At 50.4% G+C, this 20,385-nt stretch overlaps 1 protein-coding gene across 14 annotated transcripts in view; it reads left to right on the forward strand.

The window, feature by feature from the left end:
• USP31 (ubiquitin specific peptidase 31) overlaps positions 1 to 20,385 on the forward strand; it is a 47,807-nt gene that overhangs the window by 11,331 nt on the left and 16,091 nt on the right. Inside the window, exons 3-19 of one of the 14 annotated variants that reach the window (XR_009278742.1) lie at positions 520 to 608; positions 1,503 to 1,595; positions 2,736 to 2,871; positions 3,386 to 3,530; positions 4,279 to 4,462; positions 4,969 to 5,080; positions 5,311 to 5,405; positions 5,918 to 5,995; positions 6,186 to 6,315; positions 7,568 to 7,687; positions 7,843 to 8,068; positions 8,453 to 8,611; positions 9,292 to 9,444; positions 10,421 to 12,532; positions 16,214 to 16,251; positions 18,404 to 18,480; positions 18,879 to 19,853. Coding sequence is in view for 2 of the 14 variants with exons in the window: in XM_058849405.1 (XP_058705388.1) it covers positions 520 to 608; positions 1,503 to 1,595; positions 2,736 to 2,871; positions 3,386 to 3,530; positions 4,279 to 4,462; positions 4,969 to 5,080; positions 5,311 to 5,405; positions 5,918 to 5,995; positions 6,186 to 6,315; positions 7,568 to 7,687; positions 7,843 to 8,068; positions 8,453 to 8,611; positions 9,292 to 9,444; positions 10,421 to 11,961 (3,261 nt within the window). In the remaining 12 variants the exon portion in view is untranslated. Of the gene's footprint in view, positions 1 to 519; positions 609 to 1,502; positions 1,596 to 2,735; positions 2,872 to 3,385; positions 3,531 to 4,278; positions 4,463 to 4,968; positions 5,081 to 5,310; positions 5,406 to 5,917; positions 5,996 to 6,185; positions 6,316 to 7,567; positions 7,688 to 7,842; positions 8,069 to 8,452; positions 8,612 to 9,291; positions 9,445 to 10,420; positions 17,681 to 18,403; positions 18,481 to 18,878; positions 19,863 to 20,385 lie in introns of those variants that run through there. The other 13 variants (XR_009278743.1, XR_009278747.1, XR_009278748.1 and 10 more) reach the window with 13 other exon arrangements.

Consider the following 20,385-nt stretch of genomic DNA (forward strand, 5'->3'; position numbering starts at 1 on the left):
TGATAATCCCTGGCAAGTGCTCCCTGAGGCAGTTGTGTTTGAGAGGCTCTGCAATAGCCAGGAGGTGTTACCAGGTGTGAGCCCCCGTGCCCTTCCTGAGCTGCCTGGCCCACCTCGCCTTCCTGCATGCCCACCTCGCCTTCCTGCAAGCCCACCTCGCCTTCCTGCAAGCCCACCTCGCCTTGCTGCATGCCCACCTCGCCTTGCTGCATGCCCACCTTGCCTTCCTGCATGCCCACCTCGCCTTGCTGCATGCCCACCTCGCCTTGCTGCATGCCCACCTCGCCTTGCTGCATGCCCACCTCGCCTTCCTGCATGCCCACCTCGCCTTCCTGCATGCCCACCTCCCCTTCCTGCATGCCCACCCCTTGGAGCAGAGTGTGCTTGGTAATTAAAAATGCTTGTGGCATTTTTCCAGTAGTTTTGGCTGAGGAAGGCAAAGTTTGGTGTACTGGAGTCACTTGCTTGGTGCAGCCCCCACACCTGGGTGTGCCTCAAGGCTTTGTTCCTCTCTTTTAGCCACCACTGGAGGATGATGTGCTGCTTGAGGGCCCAGCCTTTCCCATCAGTAGCACTTTTGTGCAGGAACTCTTTCAAGCCCAGTACAGGTATGGTATTTTGTAAATTTGTTGAATGTATGGGTGACCCCAGTATAATTCTAAAGTGACATTAGCTCCCAGTACAGTTGGGACTGGTGTCACTATGTTAAAAGCTGAACTCCTGCTGAATTCCTGCTGAACTAAGACCTTGCTCTAGAGGAAAGAGAGAATGTCACTGCTTCAGATTTGGTATATTCTGTGTAAATCTGCAGTATGTACCACTACACCTGTTCCTGTGCATCGTGGAGGTGAGTCAGTGCTTCATGAGCAAAGGCTCAGGAGAGCCTTGTGCTATGGGGCTCACCCTGACTGTCGGAGGGAAGAGCCCATGGCAGGATCTGGGGGTGCCTGGGATTTAGGGATGCCCAGTGTGTGCAGAGTGCTTGTTATCTGGCACTTGGGAATTCTGAACTGAAAGTATCACTGCCCCTTTAGGGCTTTCCCTTGAGGTTCCCTGCTTTCTGGGAAGAGAGCTTTCTAACTTGAGAGCTACTGGAAGAGAACAGATGAATCACCAGTGTTCCTTGATGGCTTGTGCCTGGACTGCTGTAAGAATTATAATTGCTGGGCTTTCTCCCCAGTATTTGCCAACTTCTCCTTTGCAAAGGGGGAACTTTAAGCCTGGTGTAAGACACAAAGCCATTGCAAGGTGCAGATCGATTCTGAATGAGAATGGAGCTTTAGAGAATGAGAATAGACTCTTGTCTGGGGTTTTTCCTGTGTAAGAGCTGTGTGCACCCCAGTGCTGACTGTCTCTGTCCCTGTCCTGTCTTCTCTCTCTGAAGACAAAACCCTTCTAGGGTTTCCCATTGGATCTGCTGTTGGTGAATATGGGATTTGATGGTTTCTACATTCCCAGTGAAGTGAGATGTAACTGTGCCCTGTTATCCATGTTTGTCCCAGGTCCTCCCTGACGTGCCCTCATTGCCAGAAGCAGAGCAACACCTTTGACCCTTTCCTCTGCATCTCGCTGCCGATCCCTCTGCCCCACACTCGGTAGGAACCTGAGCCTAACCTTGGCTCTCTCCCTTGCATGTCATGTTGCTTCATTTGCTACAGCAGAAAGACAGTATCAGCAACATTCTGATAAGTCATTTAAAAGATAGATAGGACCGTATGGGGATTTAATGTTTTGCTTTGCAGGTAAAATGGAAAATTGAGCCTTTTACTTTTTTCAGAAAGGTCTATCCTTCCTATAGAATTCATCTGGGGAGAAAAAGTCTTTCCTTCACATAACCAAAATATTTTGCTTTTTACTTCATTTATATAATTTGAAAATTAAAAAAGGGAAAAGGATGAAACACACTTTGTTTTTTAAAAACAGCCTCACTGATGACTCCAGTTTCAAAAATTGAGGTTAAAATCTTTCCTGCAAAATGTTTTGCTTTTTTGAATGACAGCTGATGCAAATAAAGAGAAAAAGCTTCAGGGGAGGAAAAAAATCCAGATAAAATGTTCAAAGTGAAGATAGAGATGCACAGCAAAACTACCTGTGGTATAAACAAACTCCTTCACCTGATGTTTGCATCCAGAAAATTTGTGTAGGTTCCAGAAGCAAAGGAACTGAGTGACGATAGGGCAGATTAAACATTGCTCTGTCACATTTGCTCTGGAAATCCCTGCTTCACCACCACATGGAGGCTGAGTGGGCTGTCCAGGGAAGGTTCCCCTCTCTCTTCTCTCCCCAGTACTGCTGCTGGCTGCTGTTGGAGGCAGGATTGAGGGCTCAGAGGCAGCCTGTTCCCAGCAGCAGCTTTCCAAGTACTCCAAGGTGCTGTCTTATACTGACTGGCCCAAGCTTTCTTACAGGATCCCTGTTGGAAAACTCATTGCTTTCTCATTGAGAATTTTGGTTTTAACTTTGTGGGCCTTTTTTGACATGTTCTGCTTGTGGAAGCAAGTAACCCCAGGGCATTAGTAAGAAAGGAGTCTGTAAATCAAACACGCTGTGTTGCTGCAGCTGAGCACAACTCCAGTGTGAGGTGGATCTGAGCAGTCAGGAGGGCGCTGTGCCTGGTGGGCAGCCTGGATGTGCCCAGGTTGGGCTGAGGCTGCTCCAGGCAGTGTCCAGAGGTGCTCCAGGCAGTGTCCAGAGGTGCTCAGCCCAGCCCAGCAGTGCTCCCACACTCTCCACAGGCCTCTCTACGTCACCGTGGTGTACCAGGGCAAGTGCTCGCACTGCATGCGCATCGGGGTGGCCGTGCCCATCTCCGGAACAGTGGCCAGGCTGCGGGAGGCCGTCTCCTCAGAAACCAAGATACCCCTGGAGCAGGTAATGGGCTGGGCTGCTCACCTGTGTGCCCTCCCTGCAGTGGGAGGGACAGGGGAGGCTTTCGTCCCTTGTTGGATTTGTAGGAATCGAAATGCGCTGCCCGTGGTTGAACAGGGGAGCAAGATAGTGGTGGAAATGTGGATCGTGCTTTTCCCTGTGCGCTGGCTGTTTGAATCCTGGTGATGTTGGAACAGCCCTCAGTGGTTGTGCAGACCTGCCTGATCCCATGCTGATCTGTGCATGCTGGCAGTGAGGCCACTGGGTACCTACGGCAAATTCCTGTGTAGGAAGAGCTTCAGGAAAGCTGTTGAATTTCAACAAAACCTCTCCATATGTTGCTTTTACCACAGCTTCTTGTTTATGGCTGTCCTTTTCCCTGTTCCTTGCTCCTGGCTGTGACAGTGATGACACTCTTGAGGAGTGTCATCCCTTAGCAGGAAAATCCCAGCTGAGACACAGGGTCACTGGGGTGAAGCCACGGGTGCTTTGATGGGTTCTGGTTTGCTGCCTGCAGATCGTGCTGACAGAGATGTACTACGATGGCTTCCATCGCTCCTTCTGTGACACCGACGACTTGGACACCATCCATGAGAGCGACTGCATTTTTGCCTTTGAGACCCCAGAGATCTTCAGGCCTGAGGGCATCCTCAGTCAGAGAGGTGAGTCAATAACTCCACTTAGTGCCTACCTCAGGTGACTAGTGAGAGAGGTTTGTGTGGGAGAAGAATGAGTCCCACAAGCTGTTGATGTTCTGGTGTATTGATTTCAGCTCTGACTTTGTCCAGGCTCATTCCAGAAGATTTAATAGTGTTGTCAGCTGGGAGGTTATCAAGCAGTGTTGTACACTCCGTTCTGCCTCTTCTTGGGGCTGGTGCTGCAGGCCAGGCTGGCTTAATTTGAAATCTCTTGTCAGGCTTAATTTAAAGACCTGCTAGGGACCAGATGAAGCCACTGAAATTGTGTTATTTAAAATCAGATTGCTAGTGATGAATAAACAATCTCAGGAATGAACAAACACTTTCCAAGCTCAAACTCCTTGTCCCCTCAGTGAAAGGGAATCATGGTGTCCTGGGAAGATGGAGTGTAATCAAAGGCAAATTTTATTATTGAAAGTAACAAGTTGGGTTCCTGACACCTGAGTTTTATTGTGGGCAGTAAAAGCTGAGAGTACTTGTACAACCTGCTGTTAAAAATTAGATGGGGAGCACTTGCATGTAATGTCCTTCCCTAAAGAAACAGTCACTGTGAAAGGTAGTTGCTCTTTGAAGCTATGTACAAGTGATGAAAATGCTCCTGATTCCATAGTGACCTGCTCCTCTGTAGCCCAAGGAGGGCTTCTTGAGGGGGACATCAGGGCACTAAAGGCAAATGACATAATGAGATGTTTAATTTCTCCTGATTTTTCAGGAATACATGTGAACAATAACCTGAATAACTTGAAATGTGGCACTGAGCACTCCCGAACAATAGCCTACTCTCAAGGAACGGTGAAGTCTGGAAAACTGGAACAGTCCTGTCCTAAACTAGCAGCAAATGACAAGATTGTCTTGCTGGTGTGTAACAGAGCGTGCACTGGACAGCAGAGCAAAAGGTGACTGGCAGCAGTGTGGCTGGAGTTACTCTTCTGGCTGCTTCCTAAACTGAGCTGGATTTTACTCTCCTGTAGTCCAGGCTCCAGGTGAAGGAGCAGTAGCTTGCATCCCTAGCTCACATCAGCTGCTAAAGAACATGTTGGTGGAGAAGCATTAATGGGTGCGGAAAAAGATTTCTAACTTTGGTGAACTTCAAGTATTGCATTACTGTAAAGGAACAAATGCAGTCCAGTTGGGAGGATGTACCACCTTTGTCTGGTTTGAGAGCAGCATGTTTGACCAGACACTCTTATGGGTGGGCATTTTAAATTGGAGTGAAAATGTGGGGAGGGAAAGAAATGAGAAAACCATGGCAAAGGCATTTGTGTCAGCTGGAGCCTGAAAACTACCTCAGCCTCTGAAGCTTCACAAAACTTCACATGAAGTTCTCACTTGTAGTCTGGGGTTCCAATTTCTGAACAGGATAATCTTTTAATTGTTCCTCAAATGCTTCTCATTCCCATAGGTTTGGCCTGCCCTTTGTGTTGCACTTGGAAAAAACAATTGCTTGGGATATTCTGCAGAAGGAAATACTGGAGAAGATGCAGTATTTCCTGCGGCCTGCAGCCTGCTTGCAGGTAGGACAGATGTCCTTTCTGGTCACCAGAGAGGAGCTGTTGGGTGCACAGGTCCCATTGCTCAGCCCTGTCAGCTCACTGGCACAGGCATATTTGAGACCTTGTGCATTTGCTTTCTCGTGTCAAACGTGTTGTAGGGTAAAGTCTTTGTCAGGCAGTGCTGAGGGCAGTTTGCACGTGGGCAGGCTGGGCTGGAGCCCCTGAGGTGCTCTCTGTTCTCTCTGGTGCAGGTTTGCCCGTTCAGCTTGCGAGTGGTCAGTGTTGTGGGCATAACGTACTTGCTACCTCAGGAGGAGCGACCCCTGTGCCACCCAACAGTGGAAAGGTGAGCTGGCCCTCAGCTGCTGGGTGCTTCCCAGGAGTGCAGAGAGGTGTGTTAGCTGGGAGCTCAGTGTCAGCCATGCAGAAATGAACAGTCCTGGTGGGGATGTGTGGAATGGACTGCAGAGGCCTGAGGAGCAGGGAGATGAGGGAGCATCCTCAGGAAGCTGTGTGAGAATACCTCAGTTGTGTGTCGTGCCATCTGGAGTCTGTCTACCCTGGGAATGGAAAACAGAATGGAAATATTACTCCTGCTATTTTAAATTCTTTTCTTGTGCCTTTGAAATGTTGGTAAATGCCTGTTCTGTAACAGGTGTACGTTGCCTTACAAAACTCACATACTTGAGTGAAGGCATTTGCCAGCTTTGCCAAGTGTTTTACCCTGTGAATTCCTTTTACTCCTTTGCAACTTGAGTTGTGGGAGTGGAGGAAGGATGAAGGGCTTGTGGAGAGAAATGCATGTAGAAGATAATGTAGACTTTGGATGGTCTGACTTTTATCTGCTCCTCTCTGCAGGGCATTGAAGTCATGTGGACAGGGGGGAACCGCTCATGTGAAATTAGTGGTAGAGTGGGACAAAGAAACTAAAGATTAGTAAGTATGAAGTAAAAAACTTGAAACTGTGTTCACCTCACAACTGCTGCTTGCAGCTTGCTTGTGTGAACTGTGCATCCTTCAGCAATCATGAGACCACTCAAACTCCACCTGTGCCCAGCCCCTGTCTGCAGGGACAGCCTGGGGAGCAGGGGGATGTGCTGGTAAATGTGGTGTCTCCCTGATGCAGCTTGTTTGTGAATACAGAAGAGGAATATATTCCAGACTCTGAAAGCGTCCGCCAGCAGAGAGAGCTTCATCATCAACCTCAGATCTGCACTTTATCTCAGTGTTTCCAACTGTACACCAAAGAGGAACAGGTAGATACAGACTGTGTACTCTGGCTTGTTCACATGCCACAGGAACTTGCTCACTCCAGAGCAGCTCTTTTCTGCAGACATTGATTCCTTGTGACAGGACAATAGATCTGTAACACAAGACTGGTTATCTGTGCTGCTAACGGAGCTCCTCTGCAGTGAGAAGATTGTGGGAGGTCCTGCTTCTGGATTCTTTGCTGCCCAGATGTTGATACAAGAATTTAATCCTCTCTTTGGCAATTCCCTTCTGTGAAACATTATAAATATTATAAAGGGTTAGGACAGTGTGGCTTCATGGGAGAGCTCTGGAGCAATTGTGTGTTCCCAAGCTTGAGCAGGGTTGGGGTGGGCTCAGGCAGCCCCCACTGAGTGGGACCCCCTCAAACAGCAGCACAGTGACCACAGCTCAGTTCTGCAGGAACGTGGCTGCTCCTCTGCTCTGGCTCTGCTCGTTGTGTGAGGCTGAAGAGACAGGAGTGACTGGTGTGCCACAGGCAGGCTAGAGAGGGCTCTGACCTGGCCTTTCCTGGCACATGGGGGCCATCTGAAATCCTTTGGCAGTCTCTAATCTGCTGTACAAAGGGCTGGTCTGGAGCTAGTCTTTGGACCCAGGACTGAGCTGTAATTTGGGAGCCTCTCTTGTTGCTTCTTTCACAGGTGGGGGAAGAGTTTGACATCTTAAATCTCTGTGGCTGCTGACTTCTCTGAGCACTGGGCTGTGGAGGGAGGCTTGGGGGACTGGGAGAATCTTCAGTGTGTAACTCTGTTGTTGGGACTATAGAGGAAGAGGGTCCCCAGAGGACAGTGAGGTGTTAGAGGGGACATCCAAAGTACACCTTTCTTTTTTCTGTTCTGATCTTTTCCTACTTTTTTTCTACTGCTGGTTTTCATGTGAGAATAATTTTCAGGCTGCCAAAGCCTGCCTGCTCTTTGCCTTTGTTTTTCCTTTTCCTTATTCTCCACTCCCAAGGCACTGGCATTTATAAGGTGCAGAAAGATCCTCTGCACAGCAGCACTGGCTGAATTCTGCCTTACAGCAGGAAGTGCCTCCTGAATGAGGCACACATCTCTGCTTGTCACTTTGAAAAGCATCATTGGGAACCCTGCATTTCCAGTGAGCTTGATAAATGCTGGAGGGAGATGAGGCAGAGGGGTCAATGTCTGCACTGGGCTTGGGGCAGCAGAAGAACAGTGGTGTGGTGCAAGCTGCCTTGGAATTTGAAAACCAATACCCACTTCTGCCTATTCCTTGTAGCTTGCCCCAGATGATGCATGGCGATGTCCACACTGTAAGCAGCTGCAGCAGGGTAGCATCACACTGAGCCTCTGGACCTTACCTGATGTTCTCATCATACATCTCAAAAGGTTTAGACAGGTGAGGATGCCTGTAGTGTTGCTGGAGGACTGCTGAGTGGTGTGAGTAGACTCCCCTCTTTAGAAGCAGACATTTTTCCCCATGTGTTCCTCACTGGGGTTTTTGCAGGTGTGTTGGCCTTGGCCTCTGCAGCTCATGCTCTTCTCTCTACACAGGAAGGAGACAGAAGGATGAAACTTCAGAACATGGTTAAATTTCCCTTGAGTGGTTTGGACATGACTCCTCACGTTGTGAAACGCAGCCAGAGCAGCTGGAGCCTGCCATCTCACTGGTCACCTTGGAGGAAACCTTATGGCCTCGGCAGAGATCCTGAGGACTACATCTATGACCTGTATGCTGTCTGCAACCACCATGGCACCATGCAAGGGGGACACTATACAGGCAAGTGTCCTGCTGTGCTATCTGTGGTGCAGCCTTTCACAAAGAAACCGGTTATATTGCTGTATGGAGTAAGAAAGGGAGTCACTGATGGAAGCAGTGTCACAGGTTACAGAAGGTGAAGTGAATGGAGCCACCCCAAATGATGTTCTGTTCTGTTGATGTTTGACAAAGAAAGCCCTGAAATGTAAGCTGTTTAGTATGTTCTGGCAGCCTCAGGCTTCCATCTTGCCAGTCAGACTGGAAGATGATGCAAGAATAAATCTGTTCTTCACATTGTCCTCCGAGTCCATCACAGCAGATAAGATATTTAATATCATACAGCAAACCTGAGAGCAGTAGGAGTGAGGGAGTCTTACAGTATTGTAAATATGTATTATTTCTTAGCATATTGCAAGAATTCTGTTGATGGCCAGTGGTATTGCTTCGATGACAGTGAAGTTCAGCAACTTTCTGAAAGTGAGGTGTGCAAGCAGACAGCTTACATCCTGTTCTACCAGCGACGCACAGCGATCCCCTCATGGTCTGCCAACAGCTCGGTGGCAGGTAAGCCCTGCTGGCTCTGTGCAGGGGTGGCTCCAAGTGGTCTTTAATGGATAGCTTGTCCTTCTGGAGAATTTTCTACCCAGCTCTGCTTAAACCCCCACTCTTGTGTCCCAGAACTCAGCGAGGCTTGTCTGAGTCTGTGGCTTTGTGTCAGAGGCCGTGGGAACTTTCCACCTCTTCTGCTAAGGCAGTTTTGGCAGGGAGGCTGTGGAGAAGGGGAAGCCCCTATGCCCCAGATGTGACTGCTTGGAGCTGCCCTTGTGCAGGACATCAAATCCTGACTTGCTCCTTCCCTGTGGCAGCACTCTCAGTCCCAAGGAGGCACCAGTAGTGTATGTGTTGGTGGAATCCAGGGTGAGCTGTGGGCAGGTGCAGGCTTGGTGACCTGTCCCTGGAAAAAAAGAGATTTTTGTGATATTGGTGTGGCAGCTGAAATGCTGCCACTGCCTGCACACTGGTGTTCACAGCACGCTGGGACAAGTGCGGTTCTGTGCTCTTGTTCTGACCATGAACGCTCCATGAGAGCCAAGCCCCGTTCCCTCGGCAGTGTGTGGGTGCTGGGGCGGTGAGGGCCAGCTCTGGGCTCAGGTGTGTGCCAGAGCAGAGCAGAGCAGAGCAGTGGTACCTGGCTCCCTGGCTGGGCTCTGTGTGTGCTGCTGACGTGTGTGTGCTCCCCGCAGGCTCCACGAGCTCGTCGCTGTGCGAGCACTGGGTCAGCCGGCTCCCGGGCAGCAAACAGCCCAGCATCGCCTCCGCCGCCTCCTCGCGCCGCACCTCCCTCGCCTCGCTCTCCGAGTCCGTGGAGCTCGCTGGGGAACGCAGTGAAGATGATGGTGTGTATATTGCTGGGGGGCACCAGGGGCCTTGTCCTTCTGTTGTGAGATCCTTTCTGAAAAACAGCTGCAAAATCCGTGCTTGCAAGGGACGGGTACTGAGCAGCCGTGAGAGGCAAGAGCTGGCTCGGTAGGAGCACAGGTGGGCTTCTGTCTCATGGGAAAGCTTGGAGGAGAACACGGCAGGAACCTTAAGGAGCCTTTCAAAGACAGCAAATGCCATCAACAAAACCTGTCAGTCAGGAGTTTCTTGTGCTTGTGTTCTCTTCTGGGTCTCACTGCATCACCTTTGTAGGGTTGCTGACACGGTGCTGACTGCTGCTGTGCTGCAGGATGGTCCCAGGGAGGGAGGTGCAAATTCACTCATGTGCACAAGTTACTGTTCAGTTCCTGGCTTTGCCTGGTTCCTCCACACATTGCCTTGTAACTTCTGAGAATGTGGAACTTCATGGGTCAGTCAGAGCATTTGGAAGCTGGTGTGGAGGTGTCTCTGCAGCAGTGATAGCTGTTAGCTCTGGCCATGGAAGTCACACTGTTCTAAAATAGTTACATTTTGTGTTTCTAAATACAGTTACACCACTTGGTCTAGAGGTAGAAATCCTACTTTGTCTTTCACAGAATACTCTGGGAAATATTCTTTAATACAGAATCATAATCCTAGCTGGTGATCTTACCAGTTGCAAGGACTTTCATGGTGCAAACCTTGTGTTTGATCTCCTGCTGCTCAGGGATGAGAGAAGAATCTGGGTTATCAGTTAGAGGCTTCAGAGAGTTACTCCTGGGTGACCCCTAGCAAACAATAGTTGGTTTCCTCATTCAGTTTTTGTGCAAGAAGCTGTGCCTGCAGCCTGCATGGAGAGACACGTGGTGTGGTGTGGGTGGGCTGCTTGGCTCTCGTGGGGAGATGTGGATGGGTGGGGTAAACCAGCTGCAGCTTTGCCTTTCCCACTGAGTCTGTCACTTGCTTTCTCTGCAGGAGGATTTTCAACTCGACCATTTGTAAGAAGTGTCCAGCGTCAGAGCTTGTCATCCAGATCCTCTGTCACCAGCCCACTGGCAGTGAGTGAAAACGGTGTCAGGCCCTCGTGGTCACTCTCTGCAAAACTGCAGTTCCGCTCCAACTCCCCATCACGCTTCTCTGGAGATTCCCCAGTACATACCTCTGCTTCCACTCTGGAGAAGATTGGGGAAGCTGCTGATGATAAAGTCTCCACCTCGTGCTTTGGCAGCCTGAGGAATCTCTCTAGCAGCTACTTGGAGCCCTGTGACAGCAGTCGGCGAGAGCACAGGACAGCTCGCAGAGCTCCTTTGGCTGTCATGGAAGGGGCGTTCAGGGAAGACTCCGTTGTAAGGACATCCAGCTCAGACCTTTCAGATGGGTATGGTAAAAGCTCTGTGCAGCCAGACAGGAATCACCCTGCTCTGGACCCTTTTGATAACAACAATCAAATCGCCTTTGTTGACCAGAGCGATTCTGTGGACAGCTCCCCAGTGAAGGAGGTGAAAGCCCCAGCTGGGACGGGGCTGGCTGCAGAGAAGGCACATGACACCCCTAAGAAGGGTCACAGCTCCAAAGGAGCTTCTGAGCCAGACAAAAGTTTGAGGAAGGGAAGGACAGTCTTAGCTACCCAAGAGACCAAAGTCTCTCACTCTTCTCCTCCACTGAAGAGTTCTCAGAAAGCTTCCCGGTCTAGAAGTAAGACAGACTCTTCTAGGGTCAGCGGGCGACACGGGTCTCCTGCTCCCACTCAGGCTAGGAAGGACCACAGCACGAAACCCCTGGAGGCATCTGTCCCATCAGCTCAACAGAAGCAGAAGTCAGGTTCTTCTCCATCCTCCACAGCTGCCAAGAAAGCCCCATCAGGCTCATTGACTAAGGGCTCTTCCTCTGGGAAGAGCCGGACTTCCGACCGCAGCCTCAGCAGGGAGGGCTCCAAGATCAGCCTGGGCTCGGATAAAACGAGCGTTACCAGCAGCTCCAGGACGAGCTCCCCACGGATCAGCCACTCCAGGAGTGACAGCAGGGCAGTGGACAGCAAGCACGTGCGCAGCTCCTCCATGGCCAACCTGCGCTCCCCAAACGTCGGGGTGCGCTCTGGGCTGAAGAGGGACAGCAAGTCAGAAGAGAAGGGTTTGTCTTTCTTTAAATCAGCCTTAAGGCAGAAGGAGACACGGAGGTCGGCAGACCTGGGGAAGACAACAATGCTTTCAAAAAAGACAGGGAGTGTCAGTTCCAAGTCAGGCAGTAAAAATGTGCTGGAGGACAAACCAGAGAAAGGTGGTGTCCCACCAGCCTCTCAAACCAATGCCAACATTACTACAAAAGAAAAACTTGTCTCAAAAGATGCCACATCTAACAAACATTCTCTGCTATCCAGTCGCAAGTCCAAGTCTTCCCAGCTAGATCCCGGAGTCCAATCTCCTCCTTCCAGTGGCAAGCAGTCTGCTGACAAGCCACTGAAAAAATTACCTTCCAGCATGCAGGTGTCTGTACGGCCTTCTCTGGAACCTCAGTGAAATGCTGCAATCCAGGTGTCTTTTCTTCTGCTGAGAAGCTAATTTATTCTGAGCTCTTGTTTTTTGTTCATGTGCCTAATGTATGTTTTGAGGAGAAGTTAACTGCAAGTTGTTAAAGCGCCTTTGATTCTGCCATCAAACCAAATAGCCACAGGCAGCCAGCACTGGTGCAAGTAGCCTAGCTGGAGTCATTGTTGAACATGAATGCAGCTGTCCCATAGCACTTGAACAGGAGTCTCTGTCGAAAGTGCAACAGCTTTCTTCAGATTTGAGGGTTGGGACGTGACCCCCAGTTGTACTGACACTGGTGTGCTTTGTAGAGCTGTGAACTGATATTCCTTTGGTCTTGTTCTGAGTGGGCTGTGTCCACACTGGTGTATGGCCTTGTTCTGAGCTGTGGAGGATGCGAAGGAAACTGGAGAGACTGTCGCTTCTTTCTGCTCTCAACTCTTTCTCCCTGCTCCCCCCCATTTTCAAGCTTTCTAAAGGGCAATATTTCAACACTAATGTTGTTTCTCAGGTATATACTCAGCCAGTATAGGAGGGACTAGCATTAGTGACGGACAGAAAGGTACCTGTGTGTCTCTGTGCGTGTCTGTGTCATAGATTTAATTTTTGCATTCCAACAGCAGAAAGTTTGAAATGTGACCTGCAGTTTTTGTTGCTGTGTCTATGAAGAGTTTTGCTTTGCCCATACCTAAGGCAACCTCTATCCTGTCCTGTTTAACTACTTTCTTCTGAAATGCTCTGCTAAACAACAGAAGAAATCCCTGGGCAGCAGCTGCTGGCCAGCTTGTCCTGTGGAAGCAGTGCCATGGGAGAGTTATGTCCACACACCTGGATGGCCATGATGCTGTCAGGATGCCCCTGTTCAAACTCCTGGGGAGCATTTCCTAGTGTGCTCAGACCCTTATCATAGTGGTGTAATTAAACCTCCATCACCTCTAGGGGTGATGTTTAGATCAAGTGTCACCCTGCCCTCTCTGAGCATGCTTTGACAGGCCCCTTTGTGTGGGTTGGAGGGGCTGTACCCAAAGCCCAGAGCAGTTTTCCTGTTCTCTGGAGCGCTCTATGTTCTTCCCTCTGGCATGCCTGTGCCCTCCCCATGGGTCTGGCTGCCACATGTCCCTCAGTGGAAGGTTCCCCTTCTTGTTTGGACGACAGCCTCCATCAGGGTCAAAACACTACATCTACTGATGTCTTTGTTTACATGCCCTTCTTATAGGGGAGATTCCTCAAGTTCTGTAAGGTTCCTCTTAAGGTGGATTTCTTGAGTCCTTTTACATCTATGTGGTGTAATTTTTTTTTTTTTTTAAATTCCATGAGTTTTTATTGATGTGCTGCATATCCTTTATGTCCACAGCCTGTCGTGTAGGTTGTGACAAACTGGGCAATGTGCTGGGCATGCTCTCTGCTGAGCAAGGTCTGTCCAGTGCCATGGCACAGCTTGGGGCCAGGGATGTGTGTGCTCTGTCCCAGCAGAACAGACTGGCCTGTGCCACCTCCCTTGCTGAGGTGCTGCTTGTCCCCAGGTCTGCTGGCACCTTGCTGCTCTAGGATCAGTTTTCTGCTCACCACACGCCTGCAGCAAGCTTGGGAGGGAAGGGTTGTGGCTTCTGGCTCCTGGGAGTGTGTGTGGGGCTGAGCTGGGAGTGCCATCGAGCTGGGGTCGGTGTGTGGGGATGAGGCCACCCTTGCAGTGGCCTGGTGATGTCCTGCTGTGTCCCCTTCACGTGCCCCAGCAGTGCCCACAGCCTGCACGTGTGATGCCCTGGCTGTTCCAACCGAACGTGACCATCCCCTCAACGCATTCCTTCCCCCAGGCATTGTTTCAGTCTCATTTATTGCAGCAACAAGAAGCAAAGATTGCATTGCTTGCTTCTGAAATGTATGACTTGGATTATTCTTGGATTATTTTCTGTTATATCCAGCAGAGCAGATAAGACTTGCTTCACATTGCAGTACTTAAATTACTCCCTGAAATGTTGATGTTGAAGTATTTGTTTAAGGTTTTATCTGTATTAAGGTCTTACACTGTGTTGGCTCTTCTCTTGTAACAACTCTTCTAGCAAGAATGTAATTCCGGTGGCTTATGCTGACTCGGTTTGGGATCTTTTAATAGACAGAACTACTTTCTGTGCATTTTGCCATGGACATTTGTGAAAGGTTATTTTTATCAAATGACATTTTTTTTTCATGTCATCACTCACTGAAGGATTTAAACTTGAAGCTGGTGTGTGGGTTCTGAGGTGGTTTTGCTCCTGTGCTGCATGCCTGACTGAAGGGAATATGAAGCCATGTTCAAACCCGTGTTGTTGCTTAACACCAGTTCAGTGTTTGTATCTGGAGCAAGAAAATGGTCCTTGGAGCTCTCATTTGGGTAGAAGGGAGATGGGACATCCTGGAATTCCAGCAGCTGATAAAAGTAGTTGAACCTCTGCAATCCCATGAGGAGCCAATCTCACTCTTTCTGCACATTCTCCATAATTCCTGTTGCTAATTGCTGCCAGCTCCAGCACTGTCTGCTCTCTTTGTGCTGCCAGACTGGATTTCTTTGTCCCTCTGGTGGTGCACAGGCTCCTTGCTCTGCAGAGGAGTGTCAGGAGGGGCTGCACTGACTGTACGTACCCTCACCTGTGAGCTGCTCCTCTGCTGGGTTTTCTGCTCAGGAGGGTTTGGTGTGGGGTGTCCTCAGACAAAGTGGTTTCACCTACCAGGGTGCACCAGAGTTCACGTGGGACAAAAGATCCAGGTGTGTGCGTGCAGGGGGAGCTCAGTCCCTGCTCCGTGTCTGCCTCAGGAACCTGGGAACAGCCACTCCTGTCACTCCACAGCTCTGCTTGTTGCTGTCACACATCTTCAGTAGTAAATGAGCTTCCTTGCACAGGAGAGGCTTGAAGGGTGTGGGTCTGGGAAACACTGTTCACTGGGAGTGTTAATCAAAGCCTTGTTGCTATTACAGTCATGACTCCATCAGTGCAGTAGGATAAATGTTTCTGCAATGGAATGTAGGTTATTACAGGCCCTACTTAAAGGGATTTGGGGAAAAATCAGCAATTCTCTCCTTGCTTTAAAGCAGACTTATCTCTTGTCCCTTTCATGGTAGGAACTCTTGTCCATGGTGTTGTGTTGTCCAGCTGCCAGGATGTGGCATGGTACCAGGGAACTCTGGAGAGGGATATGCCAAGTCCTAGATACCAACACCTCTGTGGCTTTGCATATGGATCCTTCATGCAGCAGTGGCTTGAGGCTGTTCTGACGCAGCTACAAGTACATGGTCATGTCTCAAAGTTCCTGTTTGCTATCTGAAGCACTTATGGCTGTAGGGGAGGTGGGCTCTGCCATCTCTCCCAGAGGCTGATGCTGCCCAGGGATCTCCACCTTCCCTGGGTGGTGGCATTGTAGGTAGGGAATCTCATATGGGCACCTGAGTGTGATGGGAGCTGCTGCCAGGTGTGTCCTGCCCAGCCTGGCTGGGGATGGCGGGGTCTGGGACCCTCCTGCCATGAAGGTGATGGGAAGTGCCTGGGAAGGGAGAGGCCCCAAGAGGTGAGCTCCGAGGCAAAGCAGCGTTTCCAGTCTGCCTGGGGTTGGAGTGGCCTGTGCCAGCGTGTGACTTGCGTTTCACCCCACGTCCCTCCTGTGCCACCTGCTCCTGGGCTTGGGTCTCTGGAGAGCAGCGCCTTCATTCCAGTGCTCAATTCCTACAGGAGTCACCTAGAGACTTTTTTTTACCCTTTTTGGGCTGTGTCTTTTGGATAGTGTTTAGCAGTAGTCAAGTTATAAGCACATTTTCAATGACGTGTATTGAAGAGGCACCTTTTATTTGTATTAATCACATTTGATAGACAATTTGGTGCCTGCGGTTCTCTGTAACTTGTGTCTCACTTTGGGTGTGTAAATTGTTAACCCCTTCAGACTTATCAAATATGGATTAATAAAAACAAGATGCTTAGGATAGAAAGCTAGCAGCTTAACTGCACTTCTCCCACTGCAAGTGCCCTCATCCGCCGCTGCTGCGGGGGTTTTGCTTTCTGAAGCTGAAACTCGAGCATGCCCAGCCCTTGTCCCCGGTGCGAGGCAGCTTGCATGGCCGTGCTGTCCCCGATGCATGTCCCTACTAACTATGCAAGCCTCGAGGCCAGCGGCAGCTCGGAGCCGCTGCTGCTGCTGCTGCTGCTGCTGCTGGCACACAGGAGCATGTCCCTGGGTTCCTGCTTCCTTTGCACATCTTTGACTCTTTCCTTTGCAGGATTCTGCGTTACTGACAAGGCTGGAGCGTAATGTAAGGTTAGAGGGATGGGAGCAGGGAAATGAGAACAAACTGACTTGTATTTTGTGTTGTTTTTCCTTTTGTTGGCAGGGCAGCCTGCTCAGGCTCGTAGCCTGTCCTTGCACGTGAGGAGGGCAGCTGGGCACACGGAGCTGCTGTGAGGGTTCCCAGCCGCCTCCTGCCACCCAGGCTGCTCCTGGGCTCTGCCTGCCTTTCTGGGGAGCCCCTGGGCTGCCTGTGTGTGCTCCAGAGCCCTCTGTGCTGCTGGGCTCTGTGTCCTGTGGGCCAGCAGGGTTCCCATGGGTGCCACACGGCCAGGGCTTGCTGCAGGTCCCAGCACTCCTCCTGCTTCTTGGCCCTGCACTTTGGGTGCCCTCCCCTTGGTCAGCTGGCACGGAGAGGCTTTGGAAACAACATTCCAGATGATTTTACTCTTGTGTGTTGGGGTTTTTTTTAATTTTAGTTTGGTTTGGGTTTTTTTTAAATCTTTGTTATTTGCCTACTAATCCAAAAGAATTTGGCAGTATCTAATGATACCTGTGGAGGGAACTGAAATTTAGTTTTAATCTGTGGTGAGATGAAAGTCCTACATGGTTTTCTCAACAAAAGCATCGTAAAGCAGTTACTATTAAGAGCTTTATTTTGTAAAAGAAAAGCACCTGAAGACTTGTACAATGTCTGTGTTAGATCTAAAGGCTTAGGGACTCTATTTTTTTAAAGGTGATAGCACTCAATTTATCTGCAAATAGTGTTTTTTAAAAGACACAGATTAAAACTAAGTGTAACCACCAGTCCCGGCTCACTCAGCCCTGCAGGGCCAGCCTCAGGCTCGTGTGGTATTTGTGAGTGCAATAACCCCTTTGGAGGTGCTACATTGCCTTGGGTAGGGTAACACAAGGGAATCCAGGCCACAAGTGGCTCCATTGTTGTCCTGTGGCCTTCCAAGTATGAATTTGTACTGATTTGCTCACCACCTGTGCCTCACCATTGGTTAAAATTGAATTTTAAGTCCTGTTGCAAATGCAGTTTCTCTTCTGGACACAATGTCAGATTTTACACTGGAATATCTACAGTTCTCAAACTGCATGTCACATCACTGTACCTGGTACAGGGACGTGGGGCTTTCCCACACCTTTGATATTCTCCTCTGTATTTTAATGTTTTTGACCTGTACAGTAATTGGAAAGCAGGCTGTCTACTTGGGGTTGAACATTGTACCATAAATTTTAAATTATTTGAGGACAACTGCATGAGACTGTGTCAATGCCTTTTATTATTTATTTGTATGTTTTATTATTCGAGGTGTATGCACTTTTAATATGCAGAATTTATATTTTTATGTTAAAAATCATTTTCTTTCAGAAAGAAGAGTTTGAATATGAGGAATTGGAATTAAGTGCAAAAAGGGGAATATGTAATAAAATACAATAAATTTATTACTAGGCATCCTGCCTGAGTGAGCATTTTTCCAGGCTGCTGGCTTCAGCCTTGCTGTGTTCCTGCCCTGCCTGCTCCAGGCCCTGGATGGGCTTGGGAGAGTTTCCCTGTGTGCCCCAGGGCTCCTGTGGGGAAACCAAAGGCAGAGCTGTGTGCTGGGGAGGGGAGACACGGGCTCCTTCCTTCCTTCCTTCCTTCCTTCCTTCCTTCCTTCCTTCCTTCCTTCCTTCCTTCCTTCCTTCCTTCCTTCCTTCCTTCCTTCCTTCCTTCCTTCCTTCCTTCCTTCCTTCCTTCCTTCCTTCCTTCCTTCCTTCCTTCCTTCCTTCCTTCCTTCCTTCCTTCCTTCCTTCCTTCCTTCCTTCCTTCCTTCCTTCCTTCCTTCCTTCCTTCCTTCCTTCCTTCCTTCCTTCCTTCCTTCCTTCCTTCCTTCCTTCCTTCCTTCCTTCCTTCCTTCCTTCCTTCCTTCCTTCCTTCCTTCCTTCCTTCCTTCCTTCCTTCCTTCCTTCCTTCCTTCCTTCCTTCCTTCCTTCCTTCCTTCCTTCCTTCCTTCCTTCCTTCCTTCCTTCCTTCCTTCCTTCCTTCCTTCCTTCCTTCCTTCCTTCCTTCCTTCCTTCCTTCCTTCCTTCCTTCCTTCCTTCCGTTCCTTCCTTCCTTCCGTTCCTTCCTTCCTTCCGTTCCTTCCTTCCTTCCGTTCCTTCCTTCCTGCTGTTCCTGATGCTTCTCTCTCCACAGACCATCAGTCCAGGTCCTGCAGTGCTCGGCCACAGTCCCAGGAGTGTTTGTGGGACCTGCACCAGAGCCATGTGCTGGTGAGTTTGGCCCCTGAGCCCCAGGGCAGGGGGATGTGATCTGGTTCCTGCATCCATCCGTGCCTCATGTTGGTCCTCAGCCCCCCACATGAAGGGGCTTCTCAGCACCAGAGCAGTCCCCTGCTCCCCCCAGCCCCATCCATGCCCACTGCCACCCACAGCAGTGAGTGATGCCAAGCTCCAGACAGGAGGGACACATGGAGCCAGGTCCTATGGCATTTGTGGCCAGGAGCCCCCCAGCTGGATCCCCTCACCTCCAGGAGATCCTCGGGCCAGCCCTGCCTGTGATGTGGCCAGAGGTATTGAGGGCAGGGCTGGCCTGAGGGGCTCCTGCCATCACCAGGGGCTGCAGGCTTGAAGCTCCTCCAGCTCTGTCCTAACAAGACTTTTTCCTTTAGCAGGGTGTGCAGCAGCGGCTCCAGACACGGAGGAGAGAGTGGCTGCCAGATGGGAGAGTGGAGGGGCTGCTCCTGCTGCCACCCGCCTCAGCCCAGCCAGGATGAGGATGGAGCAAGGCAGGAGGAGGACAGGCTGCTGCTCCTGGGTGCTGAATGGAAACCCTCTGTCCTCGGTGCATTGTTTCCACATGAGCCACCCTGGCCTGGGAGAGCTGCTCTGCCCCAGCTGCAGGCACCAGTCCCAGGGCAAACAGAGCCTTTCCACTGCAGACTCAGATCCTGCTGCTCCAGGGAGCCCTCGGATCAGTGCATCAGGGGCTGGCTTGGGCTTCACAAACTCACCTTTCAACACGATTTTTGATTCTCAAGGGTTCTTTTTCTTCTCCTCCATGCATAGTTTTGCAGGAGGGGACTGTTGCACAGGTGAGCAGCATTATCAGTGTGTCCCTGTGCCCCTCAGTGCTCACCAAGGTGGAAGCTGTCCATGAATCCCCCTTGTTCCCCAGATCTCCAGATGGGCTGTCCTGACCTGCCCTTGCCTGGCAGTGGTTACAGAAATGGTGATGTTGGTGTGTTTATCAACAGCAGTGCTGCATCACCCCTTGCTCACACGGATCCTGGGGCCTTGGGGGACACCTGGCCCCTGCCAGGCCCTGCTGTGGAGCCTTGGTCTGTGTTTCCATCCATCCTGTTGGGAATGGTGAGCTGGAGCTGAGGAGCTGCTGGCTGCCCTGGCCAGTCACGCACGAGTCCCACCCCTGCTGTGTACCAGGGGCTCTGCTTCACATGTGTGTAGAAATGGGGATGGCAGATGTCGTATTAAATCATGGGGTCATCATTTATTTATAGGTGATTACATTAAAGAGAGATTAATATAGCCAAAGGCTTTGCAGAATTAGAGTTAATGTACTTGTGTTTATTATATTTGCCAACATTTCTCCAATCCAGCTGGGTTTTTCTGGCCACAGAGTTTAACAGAGAGCCCACTGCCATCCTCCAGCCTATCTGGGAGGGGGGTGAGGTGCCCATGGACAACACTTGAGAACTTTGGTCTTTGAGTGATCAATTCTATTGCCTCCCACTTTCTGAGGGTCCTTGGCAGGCACTTGGTGCATGGGGAGGGCAGGGTGGGGCTCAGCAATGCTTAGAGGGGTTTGGGAGGGGAGCCCAGGGTTGGGGCTCCCAGATGGTGCTCCTAGGCTGGGATTATGCTGTGTTTAACTGGGATTAGACACTGCAGAGCTGGGCACAGGTTTCTGACACCCTGGGGAGGGGAGTATGTCCCTGAGGAGCACTGATGGTGGAGTGCCAAGTGTTCCCTTGGTCCCTGTGCCCCCAGACCCCACCCTGGGGCTGCTGTCACCTGTCCCAGCTGGCTGCTGCCAGCTCAGGGGGCACCAGCAGAACTCCCTGATGGATGAACCAGAGCAGCCAAGAACATCCTGTGTTTGGCTGGAGGTGCCAAACCACATGGGGCTGGTTACTGTTTGTGGCAACCAGGACTGGG

This window comes from Poecile atricapillus, chromosome 14, assembly GCF_030490865.1.
Source record: "Poecile atricapillus isolate bPoeAtr1 chromosome 14, bPoeAtr1.hap1, whole genome shotgun sequence".
NCBI lineage: Eukaryota > Metazoa > Chordata > Aves > Passeriformes > Paridae > Poecile > Poecile atricapillus.